Source organism: Budorcas taxicolor, chromosome 1, assembly GCF_023091745.1.
Source record: "Budorcas taxicolor isolate Tak-1 chromosome 1, Takin1.1, whole genome shotgun sequence".
Classification (NCBI taxonomy): domain Eukaryota; kingdom Metazoa; phylum Chordata; class Mammalia; order Artiodactyla; family Bovidae; genus Budorcas; species Budorcas taxicolor.
In genome coordinates, this window is record NC_068910.1 from 218336332 (window position 1) to 218351223 (window position 14892).

Below are 14892 nucleotides of genomic sequence, written 5' to 3' on the forward strand. Positions count from 1 at the left end.
AAATGCAGGATCTTAATAGAACATCTCATGTCTGATATCCTTGTCATTTTAATGACACTTCTACTGAGCACCTGGGCAAGCGAACTGAAGGAAAAGAAGAATCCAGGTGGGGAGGCACGTGCATGGAGAAATGGGGAACTAAGCAGCTGGGAGGCAGAGATCACCATCTCCCTCTCCCTCTGCGCCAGCGAGCACGGCCCCCGTCACCCTGCAGGACTGTGTACATTCTCCTTTGGTAGCAAGACAGGCACACGGAAGCTTGAGCAGTTCTGGGTAAGAGTGCAGCGATGCATGCAATTCTGCTGGCTTTGCCTGTAAAAGGTGCCCTAGAGTTCCTGAATCCATCGTCACATTGCTTTCTAGGGCAAGAGAAAACTGTGGAACAGCAGTAAGTACGTGGAAGGTATTCGTTTCATAGAAGGCCAGAATGGGGTGTCAACTATTAATTTTGAACATGGAATAGAATTTGACTAGGAAATTAATTCTCCCTTCATATCTCTATTCCTAGAGCTGTATAGATTATTTTGAGGCAAAAAATAAACATTAAAAAGACAATGTGACACAGGAGAACGCCCCAAATCCAAAACACTGACACCATCGATGCTAGGGTCGACGCAGAACAAGACTTTCCTGCCTTGCTGGTGGGGATGCAAAGTGGTACAGCCATTCTGGAAGACAGCCATGTGTTTTCCAGGCAAAGAGAAGGGCAGGACAGTTAATTCTGTGTTTCCAACTTGACCGGCCTAAAGCATGCCCAGACAGCAGGTAAAACGTTATTTCCGGGTGTGCCCTTGAGTGTGCGGGAGAGACAAGCCCTGGACTCAGCGGACCGAGTGAAAAGATCCAGCGTCACCAGGGAGGGGGCATCATCCTGTGTGCAGGAAGCCTGATGGAACGACAAGCAAAGAAGGTGGGCTTCTTCTCTCCTGCCCCCGATACTGGAGCTCCGGGATCTCAGGCCTTGGAATCCTGGCACCAGCTGCCTGCTTCTCAGGCCTTCAGACTGGGCTGAATTATGCCACTGGCTTTCCTGGTCCCCAGCTCGCAGGCGGCAGATTGTGGGGCTTCAAGGCCTCTATAACTGTGTCCATAGACTCCTGTAAGGAGTCTCCTCTTCTCTCTCTCTCTCTCTATATATATATATTCTACTGGTTCTTTTTCTCTGAAGAGGCCTAAAAGCAAAGGCTTCTGCTGACAGGCCTCCTGGGGCAAACTGCCCTCCCCACAGTGGCCTGGGGCCGAGGCAGTACACTGGGCTCCCCGAGAGGCTCCGCACGGCGGCCTGGGGCTGAGCCGGTCCCCGAGAGGCGCCCCACAGCAGCCTGGGGCCTAGCCGGTGACCTCGACTCCCAGAGGCGCTGCGGTCGCGGTTCCAGGCCAACGCTCTGGTGTTGGCCTTCGGAGCACTTCCGCTGGGTCTCCGCAGCGGAGGCGCTGGGCAGTGGGCCTCTGCAGATGCCTCTGCCAGGACCTCCTGCTGGGCGCGGGGCAGGAAACCACGGAGACCCTTTCCCCCAGGGACTGAGCGCCCAGCACTCTTCCAGCGCTGGCCTCTCCGCCTCCCCAGTGGGGTCCTCGCTTAGCAGGGAGGCGGGGCTGAACCTGTGGAGCAGGGAGGGCCTTCCGGGCAGGGAAGTACTCTGTGTCCTGCTACAGTGGCGGCCACACCCACTGAGAGTCCAGCCCGAGAGGGGCCGGAGGGTCAAGACTGGCATTTGGACGTTTGTGATGTGTGCTCTGGTGAGGGATGCGGGCCCCACAGTGGGGTCTGTGGGTGGGAGGGTGAGTGTGTATGGGACGCTCTCTGTACTTTCCACTCAATTTTCCAGCAGGCCGAAAAAGTCTCTAAAAAATAAAGTCTTTTATTAAAAAATGTAAACAAAAAACAAGACAATATGTTATTCTGGTATATCAACCTATGTCAATGAAATACAGAAGATTTAAAAACTATTATAAAACATAAAGTAATACAAATGATACATTTATAATCCAAAGGGTACATTGATATCTACATCTGAGATGATCAATATTTACTGTCTGAGCAGGAAGAGAGCTGGCTGTCAGGAGCTGCTTCAACATTCCTTCAAAAATAAGACCCCAATTAGTGCTTTGGTACAAACTCTGAGGCACAACACTGTGATTTGGGAGAGTGTTTACTTCTAGTTCCCAAAGGCTTCCAATGAAAAGCTTTGCAAGCTTTTCCAGAAAAGACAAAATATATTCAATTTGTGGTTGAAATAAAGTGCGTTTTGACATCAGTATAATGTTGAACATGCTTTTAAGGAGGAAACAGAGAAACAGAAATTCTAGGGTAGGACAGATGGACAGACTGGCAGATAGACAGATACTGGCTGAGGAGGAAGGGGAGACCTAAAATGAAATAAAAAGAAGCAATGTTTTAAACCGCAAGAGGACATAACTGTCACTCCAGGCTGGGCCAAGAAATGACTGAGGAGAAGGCTACAGAAAAATTACAGTGCTGGCTGAAAACGAGGCAGGGAGAGGACTCCAGTGCCAAGAGGAAACTTTTCCATTTACAAAGTGTTCAGGCAGAGAGTTAATTAAAAGAGACAATAAACACGTGTGAGATACTTTCTGGTTAGGAAGTTTACTGCTAAATGGATTTGATTATAGTGTTTCAGCTATTAATACCATTTACAGGACAAATAAAAGGTATGTTACTTTATAAATTAAAGAAAATGTTTTCCTTTGACACTAGTAAAAATAAAATAAAATTTAAATAAATAAAAGATGCAGAAAATTTTAGAATTTAATTTAAAAGTAGACAAGCGTCCTTTAAAAAAGCCAAGCTGGAAAGAGCTCCCGGCACGTGTCCTCTTAGCAATGGCGGCACAGGGATCCACGCCCCCACCCCGGACTCGAGAGCGCCCTCCCGTGGCGGCCACCGACGGCACTGACTGAGCGGAGGCAGAGGCAGAGGCCTCAAGGGGCAGGCAAGAACCGTAACATCGGCCTTGGTTCCGAGGAGCTGCTGAGAAGCCGGGGTTTCCCCGCGCCGTGAATGCCGTCTCTCCCGAGTGGCCCAGGCATGCGCACAGGAAGGAACAGAAGGACAGTGGAAGTGCTATTGAGCGGCCTTGATTGAAACCTCACAGGACCGCAAAAGCGGGGGGTCAGAGGGGGCCGGGATGGTCCAGGAGGGTTGATGGAAAGGCTTCTTTGTCCCAGGTGTGAAAACAGAAGCAAGATCTAGGGAGGTGAGGCCAGGAGAAGGAGAGGACCACATGAGTGACTTACAGTATGAACTCAGTCAGTAAAAATTAAAACAAAAAAAAAAGTGTGATGAGAGCTGCTGCTGCTGAGTCACTTCAGTCGTGTCCGACTCTGTGCGACCCCACAGACGCAGCCCACCAGGCTCCCCCATCCCTGGGATTCTCTAGGCAGGAACACTGGAGTGGGCTGCCATTTCCTTCTCCAATGCAGGCACACACGCTAAGTCGCTTCAGTCGTGTCCGACTCTGTGCGACCCCACGGACAGCAGCTCACCAGGCTCCCCTGTCCACGGGGTTCTCCAGGCAAGAAGACTGGAGTGGGCTGCCATTTCCCTCTCCAGTGATGAGAGCAGGGCTGTTTTAAACTATTACAGGAGTAATGATTCATGATTACATTTCCTTATTCCTCACCTTTACATCTGCATGTAATCTTAATCCACATAATTCAGCCAACAATCCACAAGGCACTTTTTATAGCACATAAGAAAGTAAAAATGATTAAAATATTTGGAAACAATCTATCTATAATAATTCTACAAGTTTTGTTTGAAGAACAGCCATCTGACATCATTTCAAAGGTTAAATTTTAAAATCTCTGCAGGTGATATTCATATTGCTTTTTTTTTTTCAATGTGAAATTTTACTTTTACTGAATAACATCAGGGTAGGGTCTGCGATAAGGAAATGGTGATGTGAGGACCAGCCTACCTAAACACAGAGGCTGGGCTCCATCTCTGAGGCCTCAAAAAGAACATGTTGGTTCTAAGATTTATCTAGAATTTGTGAAGTGGTTGTATTATACTTCTCTAACTTTCAAAGAGAATGAAAGCTTTGTTCAAGGTGAATAAAGAAACTTAAAAGAATACTTTTGTTAAAAATTAAATATGAGATGCTGATGTGAAATGAGTAGCAAGAGCATTAAGCAAGGGCGCTGAGATCTAACCCCGCAGACCGAGTGTGACTGTTTTCAACCCCTTGACTGTCAAGGGCACCGGATTAACTTGCTAGGGCCGCTTAACTAAGTACTGGACTGTACAGAACGATAGAAATGCACTGCTGGAGTCAGGAAGTCCAAATCAAGGTGGGCAGGGCCCTGGCCCCTCTCATACCCACGGAGAGGACCCTCCCTGCCTCCTGCGGCCTCCCGTGTTGGAGGGTGCGCTCCTCCTGAGGGCTCCCGGGACACTCTGCTGGGCCTCTCTTGCAGCCTCTGGAAGCAGCTGGAAGCCCTTGCCTCGCCTTGGCATGCATCCCTTCACTCTGCCCTGCCTTCACAGGCGTCATTCTCCTGGGCATGCTCACACTGTCTCCTCTCGGTGCAGCTCTGTGTCCAGACCATCACCTTACCTCCTGCGTCAGTCCTGCCCGCTCCAGTGGGACCACATCTTAACCCATCCCATCTGCAACCATCCGTCTCCAAGCAAGGTCGCCCTCTGGACTGCTAGGGGTTAGGCTGCCAGCACAGCTCTGCGGGGATAACGTTCAGTCCCTAACAGGCTGCATTACCTGAGCCTGTAGTCAGGACTGGGACCAGACGCAGTGCATCTTCACTGGTGTGTGTGTGTGTGTGTGTGTGTGTGTGCGTGCGTGCGTGTGTGTGTGTGTCTGTATGTGTGTGTCTGTATGTGTGTGTGTCTCTGTGTGTGTGTCTGGGTGTGTGTGTGACATGTTCCTTCAAGAAGATGAGGAAGGCTAGACACCTTTGACTCAGAGAAGCACCCGCCTAACTGATTTTCTGCACAGCATCAGGTGGTCACAGGCGCTCCCCAGCCCCCCTGACCCCAGGAGGTGCGGGCCTCGAGGAGGCAGCCCAGTCACTGAAGGTCTTTTAGTTTCTCGGAGAGCAACACCGAGCTACAAACACAGCGCCTACAGCTGCCTAAGACACGTGAGACGCCCAGAGCCTCGCCCGGCGCTGCTCCCTCCCAAGGCTCTGGTGAGCGAGCTTGGGAATGGCTGGGTGCAGGCATCACGAGTTAGAGCCCACCGGAGGGAAGGAAGCCTGCAGCCTGCGTTCCCTCTGAATGCTTGGTGCCCGTGACTCCTCCTCCCGGGTTCGGACCCTCCCGGGAGGCAGGGCCTCCCCTCAGCACCGCCCCCTGCCCCTCCCGCTCCCGTCTCCCTCGGGCTGCTCTTCTGAAGGACGAGGCCTCTCCCTTCGCGCCTCAGCCTCCCGGCCACGCCGCTCCCGCAACCTCCGGAGGACGGCCAGGGTGCGGGGCTCCAAGCCACTGCTTCCCCCAGTCTCTGAGAGACCCCCATCCTCCAGAGGTCACGCCACGTCTCCACTTCCAGCTTGCCCCTTCCCCACTGTCACGGATACACCACACGGCCGGCAAACAGAAGGCACTCAATAAATCCTGGCTGGCTGGCTGAGGCACTGAATAAAGGAGCGATGCTCTTCGGCGCTGATCTGACAGCTCGCCAGGCGCACCGCGCTGCTTCCACACCGCTGCCTACCGTGGGTCTCTACAAAGTGTCCCTGGAGGCCCAAACCAGACTCGCAGCTCCCTCCCAATCCTCCGATCCGTGACTTCCTGCCCTTCACAGACTGCCCGCGGGTCACACCCCGACCTGCTCCATGCCCTCCTGGCTGCCCACCCCCTGTGGTGCTTTAGCTCTGTACGCCCAGACAGCCCTCCCCGGCTCTGAGGTCCGCCCTCTGGTGGGTTTAACTCTGAGGGTTCTAGCCGCAGGCAGCCCTCCGGGGCTCTGAGGTCCTGCTGGTCTTTCCTGCCCGCCTCCCTCCCTCCCTCCTCCTCCTAACCCGCTCCCTGACAGCGCACTCAGCACCCCCACACACCTGCCTCCCTGCAGCCGGGCGTGCACCTAGCGTGAGGCCTGGATCACTGTTCGCCTCTGCGGATCCTGCCCCTCAAGCATCGCGGGTGCCAGCGCCCAGGGTGGCCCCACAGGCTCCCTGACAGCTCCGGGGGCTGGCGCGAGTTCCTGGGCAGCTGCCCCCACACCTCCCGGTCCCAGCCCCGCCCCACCCTGCTCACACAGACAGCGGGTTTCATCCTTTATCAGGCGCTGAGTGACCCTGCCAGCCACTGTCTCCAGCACCTCCTTCCACGGACTCCTGATACCATGCCACTACCTCTAGGCCCTTGTTTCTTCCATTATTTCCCCCAAAAATATGTGTCAGGAGGACTACTATGCACTGGGTCCAGTTCTATAAGCTGGGATACGGAGGCCCCCCAAGACAGACTGGGGAGTGGAGGAGGCGGTGCTCAGAACCAGTGATAAACAATGAAACTTTCAATAACATGAATCCTCCCCACGGAGCAGGACTGAAGTACTAGCACTGATCTCTGAAGGAAAAGCTCGACTGGCTTGAGAAGCACCCTCTCTGCCAGCTCTCCACACCTCTGAGAGCTGGGACCCCCTCCCTCTACAGAAAGTGAAAGTGAAGTCTCGCTCAGTCGTGTCTGACCCTCAGTGACCCCATGGACTTCGGGCTTCCAGGCTCCTCCATCCATGGGGTTTTCCAGGCAAGAGGACTGGAGTGGGGTGCCATTGCCTTCTCCATCAAACCTTCCTTGCTCTCCACTGACCTCTAACTGCGACTATCTTCTTCCCTTCCCTGTGGACTTTTTTTAAAGATGACTCTGCAGGTGCTATCTGCACACTCTTTTCCATTTAGCTACTTTTAGTTGAAAATGGAATGTGTACATGAGACAAAAGGAATGCAGAAGAGGCTGCTGCAGTTCTGAGCTGTCCAGTTACTCACCAACCTACCATGACCCAGCTTCCGCTCCCCCAGTCCAGGGAACCCGCTTTGGCACAGGTCTCCAGTGACTGTCCCCCCGTCCACAGGTGCACTTTCCCAGCCCTACCTGACTGTGCCTCTGCACTCCTGACCCGGTACCTCCCTGACGCTATAAAACAGCTTCGAGGCGTTACAACACAAGCTCTTCCTTTCCCGGAGCCTCTTAAATACTCACGCTGCAGACCCCTCATCTCACTCACCTGCGTCAACAGCATTTTTTCGGGTCACACGCCTGCCCAGAGGGGAGCCTGGCGCCTCTCCTGAACTCTCCTGCTGCCTCCTCCACCGCAGGACCAGAAACATCAGTCTTCAACTAGCCATGTTCTCCTAGACTTTGTCCTACTAGTTCCTACCATTACTAGGCCTACTAATTAATGTTTCCTACTAGTTGGTAAACTTCCTAAGGACGGGGCAGTGCCCCTTCAATACTTCACAAATAGTCATCCTATTTTTAGGAAGTCTCGCCCATTGTTATGGATTTAAACCTAACTGGGACTTTATAAAATAAACAGCTTCATTACCTCTATGTTTCTTTCACTTGTGTCTACGTGTTCTCTAAGGTCTTAAAAATGGACAAAGGCTTCAGCTGTCCCAAATCGCCAAGTTTTTCTGAAATTAATTCTTAAAAGCAGATCTTAGGATAGGAAACATGGTGATTAAAAATATGGTTGTGATTTACAATAGTTAACAAAAGAGTAAATATTTAGTTAAGACTACAGAAAATAAGAATAGATTTCAATAGTTGTCTGGCTTGAAAAATTTTTTGAAAATATTATCCAAAAGTAATTTTTTAAATAAAGGAGGCTTCTCATTCCTTTTGTTTTTCATGTAGTCCGTTCAGTCACTTAGTCGTTCGTGTCTGACTCTTTGTGACCCCATGGACTGCAGCACGCCAGGCCTCCCTGTCCATCACCAACTCCTGGAGCTTTCTCAAACTCATGTCCATTGAGTCGGTGATGCCATCCAACCATCTCATCCTCTGTCATCCCCTTCTCCTCCTGCCTTCAATCTTTCCCAGCATCAGGGTCTTTTCCAATGAGTCAGTTCTTTGCATCAGGTGGCCAAAGTACTGGAGTTTCAGCTTCAGCATCAAGTCCTTCCAATAAATATTCAGGACTGATTTCCTTGTTTTTCATTACTTATACTTTACAAAAATCATAGTATTTTTCAGTGGGAGATTAGCATTAAATATCCTAAAATTTATCCAAACATTCTCCTCTACTTCCTAGGTTATTTCCTCTTATGATTTCCATGTTCTTACTCAGAAAGAAAGAACTTTCTACTTTGTATGTCAAAACCCAAACTATCTGACCTTCAAGGCACAGAATAAAATGACAAGTTTTGGATAAAATGTGGTGCTCCCGTCATTTATTCATTCAAGTAATTTGGGAGGAATTTTAAAAGTATAATCTAGAATTTAAAGAATATTATTAGTTTTACCAGAGGGATAACAACAGCATCTGGCACAACTGAAATCTAATGAATAAATAGAGAACCACACAGTAATTTAACAGTCAAGATTATGAATGGCTCTGAATAGTTTTATGTTCTTCTGACAAAGTCCCACTCTTACAGTAGTTTTTCATTTCCTACTTCATCATCGCTTTGTGCAAACATTCCTAATTACATTTTGGCTTACAAATCTGGTTTTGTGAATTCTTCCTTTTGAAAAGGAAAACAGTTTGAGGTATTCTGAAATTTAAAACATGCTCTGCTTTTCTCTTCAAGCTGAGGATTATCAGACTATTCCCAAGGGGCAGGCCCAGGCTTTCCAGCTAGGCAAGCACCCAAAGGTAGATCACACGAGACAGGAGCACCTCTGCCACTGGGCACTCCACTGAGAAGTGCGTCTGGTCAAAATTTAACTAAGAAATTAGAGTATCTTTAAATGCAATATTTATTTTTTATTGGCAAGTTGTTGATACTACAAAACCAGCTCCTATCTTCTGACAAATATTCTAGAATATTCCCTACCTGTCAGAAGGTGGAGCTCTAAACATATCGGAAACACTGGCTTTTTCTATGCATGCTTCACAAATGTGTGTAATGACGAGGTCAAAACAGGAGGAAAGTCTTTACAAAAATGGTTCTGAAGAATATTCCAATTCTCTCAGGATAAAATTACCCACATCTGATACATACATGTTAACTCACAAAAATATATTTAGTATGTTCCTCTGAAACTTCCAATATACTGCCTATGATAAAAATGTAGGCATGGTAATTCAAACTAAAAGATAAAGTACATTTAAGAGACACAGTTTACAAACTCAGGACCGCCGAACTGCACACTGGCACGGCCATTAGCACTTACAAGCATCTCGGATGTAGAGCAACATGGCCACGAAGACGTAGTCAACCAAAGTCAGGGTGAGGCCATCTGCGAACAGGGCGTCCCAGACCACCAGGAGGTCCTGCAGCGGGAACTCTCGGCCGAACAGCAGCCGCACCCACCGTCTGCGGGAAACAAAAGCCGAATTCAGGAGACAGTACTGTTGAGAGCAATATAAAGAGGAATCTTCTCCTGTAGCTGTGAAAAAAATCATAATTTTTAACTGATCACACCGAGCAAATATTATATATAAAATTATAATAGAGTCCAAGTTTTAGGCTTTCAAATGCATTCTGTAATTCTATAATGAGGTCATACTCATTAAACTCTGTTCCTATAGGTATACAACACAAGTACAATACTTGAAAAGGGTAGAAACCTTTCGTGTGCGTTAGAAATCATAGACCTCAAAAAGGCAAGGAGAAAAATGAATGTGGTCTGATAGTCACCTCATTTGTGAGGTTATGAATTAAATAATGATGTTCCAAAATTTTGTATCACTACTGACCTTTTTTGTTAACTAGACTTTTGCAAATGGTCATATGACGAATTACTGTAGTCAAACAGAAAACTGCATTCTGACATGTCACTCCTATGTAAAAATATTCATTTTAAAATTAAATGTGAAAAAAAGACATGTTTTTTGTCAAGCGTAGACAGTTATCTCAAATGAAACATATAATGATACTTGATTTTTAACTTCAGAATAACTTATCAAGGAGGTTACCTTTCTAGGGGTATTATTTCAAAACACAGTCCCTTCTATGGCCAGGAGAATGGACACGGATGCTACAGAGCAGATCCAAGAAGCTAACAAGAGTAGTAAACACGGTTTGTCTGTGATTATACATCATAAATAGTAACACTTCAGACTTTGAGTAAATGCTAAGCCATTGATATCTAATTCTTATAAGAAAATTAAAACAATTCACTTGATGTATTTTTATCCATTTACTTCTAATTTTATATACATGGCTTTAATTCCTTTACTCAAGCCTTTCTCTAGGAACTTAAGCTAGAGATCTATGTGATTCTATCACACAACAAAGACTCAAAAATTCTAAATTTCTAGTACCAAGAAATAGCACAGAATAGGGGCCATTCTTTAAAGATTAGTTCAGAGACATTACCTCTTTGCAAAATTCAAAACCAAATATAACCATCTGTGAGGTTAAAGTGCGGCCAAAAAAAAAAAAATCAGATACTACTTTTTTCAGGGAGTATTACATTTAAGGAGGAATCAAAAAGCTGTGACAGAACAGTGTATAATAACACAGACATATCAGTTTATTAAGAGCCATATCATCAAATACTTGAATTCCTTTATTCATATTACCAAATTAATCAACAGAAAAATTATATTTTCAACTACATCTTAAATTATGTTACTCAATTTTTCAGGAAGGAAATTTAATGCCTAAGTGACATCAGCACTTAAAAAATGTTACAGAATTGCTTACAATTTTTATCTACCTTTTAATTCATATCCCACTGCTAATATGAAAGGTTGCTAACACAAAATGCGTCTGTGTATTTTGTCTAGCATGCCTGTATTTATGTGGCTTAGAATAAAACATGATTTCTACACACACTTCTAATTCTTTTAAATTACAAATGATAATATTTACTATTTTAAGAAGTACCAAAATATCCCTGAACTACACAGATTGCTCTTCTTAATTAAAAACAATTAATTGCTTTTCCAAGAGTGTTGGTAGAACCAATGGGCAAAGAATGGGCAAAGCAAAAAGCACCTGGGTTAAACCATATGGTGGACCTGTTAAAAGGACCTTTAAACTGATAACTGTATCGGCAAAATTAAGTGATTACAATTACTTAGAACATGGTCATTCAGTTATCCAACTGACGCAACTGAAGAAAAATCCATCAGTGAAGAAAAGAAAACTGATGAGGACCTAACGTATAACATGGTGACCACAGCTGGTAACAGGGTGTTGTGTAATTGAAATTTGCTGAGGGAGAAAGAACTTAAATGTTCTCACCAAAAATAAAAATAATAAACACGTGAGGTGATGGCTGTGTTAACTCCCTTTCACAACATGCACCTACACCAAATACAATGATGTGCGCTACATACCTACAACTCTATTTGTCAATTATATCTCAATACAACTGGAAAATAGAAGTAAATAAATAAACTTGAGAATTATCTTGGTTTGATGGATAGGTAAATTTTGGCACTTTGAAAATTACATATTCTGACATTTAAGTGATTGCTCCTGGTTTCAAATCCGGATGCCAGCATGAAACTCACCAACAACGCAATCCTAGGCCCTGAGCCTGCCCCCTTCCCGCCTGGAGCTGACTTCCATGCTCCCCTTCTTTGAATACGCCCATGGTAACTCCTGCTGCAGTTTCCCCAGAGACACTGCTTCTGTGAGGCCTTATGTGGAGGGACATTTTTTTTTCTGTGTGTTTTTCCTGTTATCTCCTACTGAAAGTAAAATGCCTTTTGAAAAAAAGGTGATGCATCATATTACAAAAAACATCATTTGTCAAAAAAAGTAAAGAACTAATAAAGGTTAACACACGCCACAAAAATGCAACGCCATCTTTCCCCTCCTAACTTAAAGTTCAAATTCCTCTCCTTTTCTCAGGGACAATCACATCTTCGGTTTCATCACGGATAATGCAGAGAAGACAAAGGAGCCTACTTCTCAGAAATAATATATAGTTTTACTATTTTTGTGACAAAATGCTCAGTTACTGCCCAAACCTCCTGTCTTGCAACGTGCCTGCCGTTCTGGGTTGCACTAGCCTAGCTCTGGAACCCACTCTGCTAGGACACATGTGGGCAGCCGCCACCGCAGTGCGGTCAGGCTGGGGGGTCAGACACCCAGCAATCGACAGTGAATAAAACACGCCTTCAAGACCACAGCACACGAGTCTTCAGCGCTTCTCTATTTAATGTGGAAGCTCTGATGTGCCACTTCATAAATGTTTCACACTGCTTTATTTTTTAGGTTTCACCTTGCCAAGTACACTGGTAAATAATTCCAGGGCAAGGACCATATTCGGTGTATGCGTGTGTGTGAGAGAGACACTGACGGACACACTCACACACAGAGCCAGCGAGTTCTTCTTTGTAAGAGAACATTTTGCTCAGTGTTTTACATGTTCACCAAGATCTTTGTTAAACTCACTGTAATGCCACCTGTCACGCTACCTAGAAGCAAAGACGTGGCTAAACTGGAAATACAGGCGTTGATCTTGTTAGCGGCAGCATAAAAATAATTCAGGAAGTGGGGGAAACCCGGAAACACAGAAGGAAAGAATTAATTAGTAGATGCCTAACATGTTTATCAGGTTGGCCAAAAAATTTCTTCGGTTTTTCTGTACGATGTTATAAAAAATCCAAAGGAACATTTTGACCAAGCCACTTCCCAGGTGATTCAACGGTAAAGAATCTGCCTGCCAATGCAGGAGACACAGCTTCGATCCCTGGGTGGGAAGATTTCCTGGTGTAGGAAATGGCAACCCGCTCCAGTATTCTCACCTGAAAAATTCCATGGACAGAGGAATCTGGCCGACTACAGTCCGTGGGATCACAAAGAGTTGGACATGACTGAGTAACTAAGCACAATATATTAGACTCTTAGTGGGTTGTACATGTAAGGATATTAAATTAGAGCAAAATATATTTTCCTCTATTTAATATGCACTTATAGGAAAATTAAGGCCAAATTCTCAAAATATTTAAGAAGTCCTGGTATGACTAATGGAATGCTTTGGGAGCAACAATGATCTTGTCAATAATTTAATCCCTTTTACCCCAGCTAGATTTAGTTCATATATATATTCACCACACAGAACTTCCTGTGCTATTTTGGGCTTTCTTCATTGAGCTTAAAAGCCAGAAAAAAAAATCTTTATGGAATGAGTTACCAGCAGAAAGTATTTCAGTGTGCTTTTGTATTCTTAGAAAGGAAAACGTACTCTAAGAAATGAGGTCTTATAAAAGAAGTCACTCCTAAAATTAACATGCTTTCATTGCAGTTAAAAATATTTAGCGAGAGTTTAAGTTACACTTAAGGGTAGCATTAAACCTTCTTTTAACTTCAGTTTAATTGCTTGATACTATTAATCTCGAGTTATGTACATTACACCTACAGACTGCAATGCTCACAACCATGTATGTTTTATCACTTGTGTTAATACAATAATTCATATTTTACCAGACTTACTTAGTAATTAAAATCTGCACAAACCAAAAAGACCATCTGAGTATTAAATTTAATAGTAAACCACCCAGAGACAGGACAGTCTCTATGTCTGCACTCATGCAACACTACTCTCATTTTTAAATTTCTGTGTAATTAAGCCGTTATTCCCTTGGGATCAGTAACTCCTGATGGTGTTATTGCTTAGTGAATGACCCATGGAAACACCAAGAAAAATATACTTTTTACTGATCAGCTTATGAAAATGACCAGTTTGACTGAGGTTTAAAAAAACAGCCTTGCTCCAACATGGCTGTGGTGGGTTATGTATGCAGAAAGCAATCAGTATACTAAATCTTCATTTTTTTTCCTTCCGAGATATGGGTACAGCCACCTCAGAAGAACAAGTGAAATGGAAAAGGTATATTCAACTTAATGTAACAAACATTATTAGGGCATCTTAAGTGACCTGTGATCATGAAATGATAGCACTGGGTAAGAATATAAGAACACAAAAGCACAGTTAGATTTTTGCTTAATGATATTAACCTTTTGTTTTCGTTCACCTGGGCTTTTCAAAGGTAACAATCTTTAAATGACTAGTGGAGAAGGAACACAGAATCCAAATTAGGTGTTTGCATCAGAGAAAAACAGAAGCAAGCCCAAAGGCCTGGTCTTTGCGCCCGTCGCCTCCTTGACGGGACTTAGGCTCCTCTTCTATTGGGCTCCTCTGCACTCAGTTCCTTTGAGTTAATTTACCTCGAGTTTTCCTTTATGTCAACTCTGTGAAAGCAGTCTTACAGCCAGAATAAAATACTGAGGTTATTATAATTAGGGTCACAAGGTGTTCTCATCTAACTCCTTTGGAGAGCAAAGGTACAAAAGATGGAAGACAAAATAAATAATTTTTCTCGTTTCCCATTTATTCTAACAGCTCTGCAGAATAAATTATTAGAAGATGCTTAGCCTGTTTGCTACTTTTTTTTACCTAGTCAAATATATCAATTTGGTCTTCTTAAAAATATTTGAGATCTGCATACATTACAGAAACATGTGAATACTTCATGTCCATCAAACTCTACTATAAAAACACAAGAAACTGTAACTTCAAATTAATGATTATCTTTAAAGAACCCAGATCTACTTTCTAAGCACTCCTTATAATACACGGTTGAACCATCTTGAACTTGGCTTTCTGGGAAAACACGCTAAACCTAACTTAATCTCCACAGAATAAGTAGAGTAACTGTTCAAAGTATATTTCTGACTTTGGGGAAAATTCCCTGTTCCTTTCAGAGGGCAGCACACAGCCCTTTATTAAGGAAGGTTTCTGTTTCCAAAAATAAGTTCCTAATAATTATCACCATTTCTACT

At 44.8% G+C, this 14892-nt stretch overlaps 1 protein-coding gene across 1 annotated transcript in view; it reads right to left on the minus strand.

Moving 5' to 3' along the window:
• Window positions 1-14892, minus strand: part of TBC1D5 (TBC1 domain family member 5) — a 595354-nt gene that overhangs the window by 152694 nt on the left and 427768 nt on the right. Inside the window, exon 16 of the mRNA XM_052643045.1 lies at window positions 9320-9462. Coding sequence (XP_052499005.1) covers window positions 9320-9462 — 143 coding nt within the window. The remainder of the gene's footprint in view (window positions 1-9319; window positions 9463-14892) is intronic.